The sequence below is a fragment of the Acanthamoeba castellanii genome (genome assembly GCF_000313135.1).
Source record: "Acanthamoeba castellanii str. Neff unplaced genomic scaffold scf7180000084719, whole genome shotgun sequence".
NCBI lineage: Eukaryota > Discosea > Longamoebia > Acanthamoebidae > Acanthamoeba > Acanthamoeba castellanii.
In genome coordinates, this window is record NW_004457273.1 from 33,775 (window position 1) to 34,935 (window position 1,161).

Genomic DNA, 1,161 nt, shown 5'->3' on the forward strand with positions numbered 1-1,161 from the left:
GCTTGGCCACAGCGCGTCCGGTCGAGGAGGCCAGGTCGGTCTTGTTGCCCGCCACCACCACGACCAAGCCTTCCTGTCCGTACCTGGTGTTGCGTGTTTGTGTTGCACCAATCCCGCCTGCTATTGTCATTGGCGATGAGAGCGTACTTTTGCATTTCCTCCACCCAAGCCGTGACGTTGTCAAAGGTCGCCCTGTTGGCGATGTCGTAGACCACCACCACGCCGTGCATGCCACGGAGGTACGCCAGCGACCTGTACCGCTCCGGTCCGCTCGAGTCCCACAATTGCAACTGACCACACAATCGTTCGTGCGTGTGCGGTGGTGTGAGCGGTTGTGTGTGAGCGCGCGTCATTCAAATGTGGTGCGTAGACGCACACCTGGATCCTATTGTCCTGCCACTCCACACAGCGGCGCTCGTATTCCGCGCCGATGGTTGGGGAAGGATAGACTTCAAACTGGTCATGCGCGTAGCGGCGTAGGATGGCCGATTTTCCTGCACCACTTCGCGTGTGCGGTGTGGTGTTGCGTGTGAGTGTGAGTGTGAGTGTGCGTGTGCGACAGTGCGGAGTGCGGTGATGCGTGTGTGTGTCATGGCTAGCCGGGAGATGGGGTAGAAATGAGGAAAATGCCGTACGAGTCGCCTTGCATGACCACTTTGACCTGGTATTCGCCAGGTGCTGATGGATTGGGTGGGAGAGTATGGGTATCGCGTTTCCTGTAGTCGTGGATAAGCCAGCGCTCACTCGTGCGTGTCGTTTGTGTCATGTCGTGTCGTCGTGTGTCCTAGAACGTGCCTGAACTGCGAGACGGCAGCGCGCAGCCACGTCATGTAGGCCGCCTTCCATCCGTCCCCTTCGCTGCTCGGTGTTGTGTGGTATCCTTTCCTGAGCACTGGGCGATGGGATGTCGTCGGGCACCATGGCAAGGGAGCAGAGATCGTGCGCGTTGGCCACGAACGACAGCACGTGCACCACCACCTCCTGTTGTTGTTACAAGCATGTATGTATCGCGATGGGGCGATGGTGTGGTGGGCGGTGGTGGGGTTGACAACAACACCGACGCGTACCGGAGGCAGACTGTGGAGGCCCAGTCGTTGTTGAGCGCCGTCTTCGTTGGGGTGCGCCAGGCTCCGGAGCAGTTCAGCGATGTGGTGCTGCGTC

General features: G+C 59.6%; 1 protein-coding gene across 1 annotated transcript in view; it reads right to left on the reverse strand.

Moving 5' to 3' along the window:
• ACA1_152200 (Ras subfamily protein) overlaps window positions 1-830 on the reverse strand; it is a gene marked incomplete at both ends in the record, with an annotated part of 1,691 nt that extends 861 nt beyond the window's left edge. Inside the window, 4 exons of the mRNA XM_004333962.1 lie at window positions 84-290; window positions 379-494; window positions 636-678; window positions 792-830. Of these exons, the coding sequence (XP_004334010.1) occupies window positions 84-290; window positions 379-494; window positions 636-678; window positions 792-830 (405 nt within the window). The remainder of the gene's footprint in view (window positions 1-83; window positions 291-378; window positions 495-635; window positions 679-791) is intronic.
• Window positions 831-1,161: the final 331 nt, after the last annotated feature.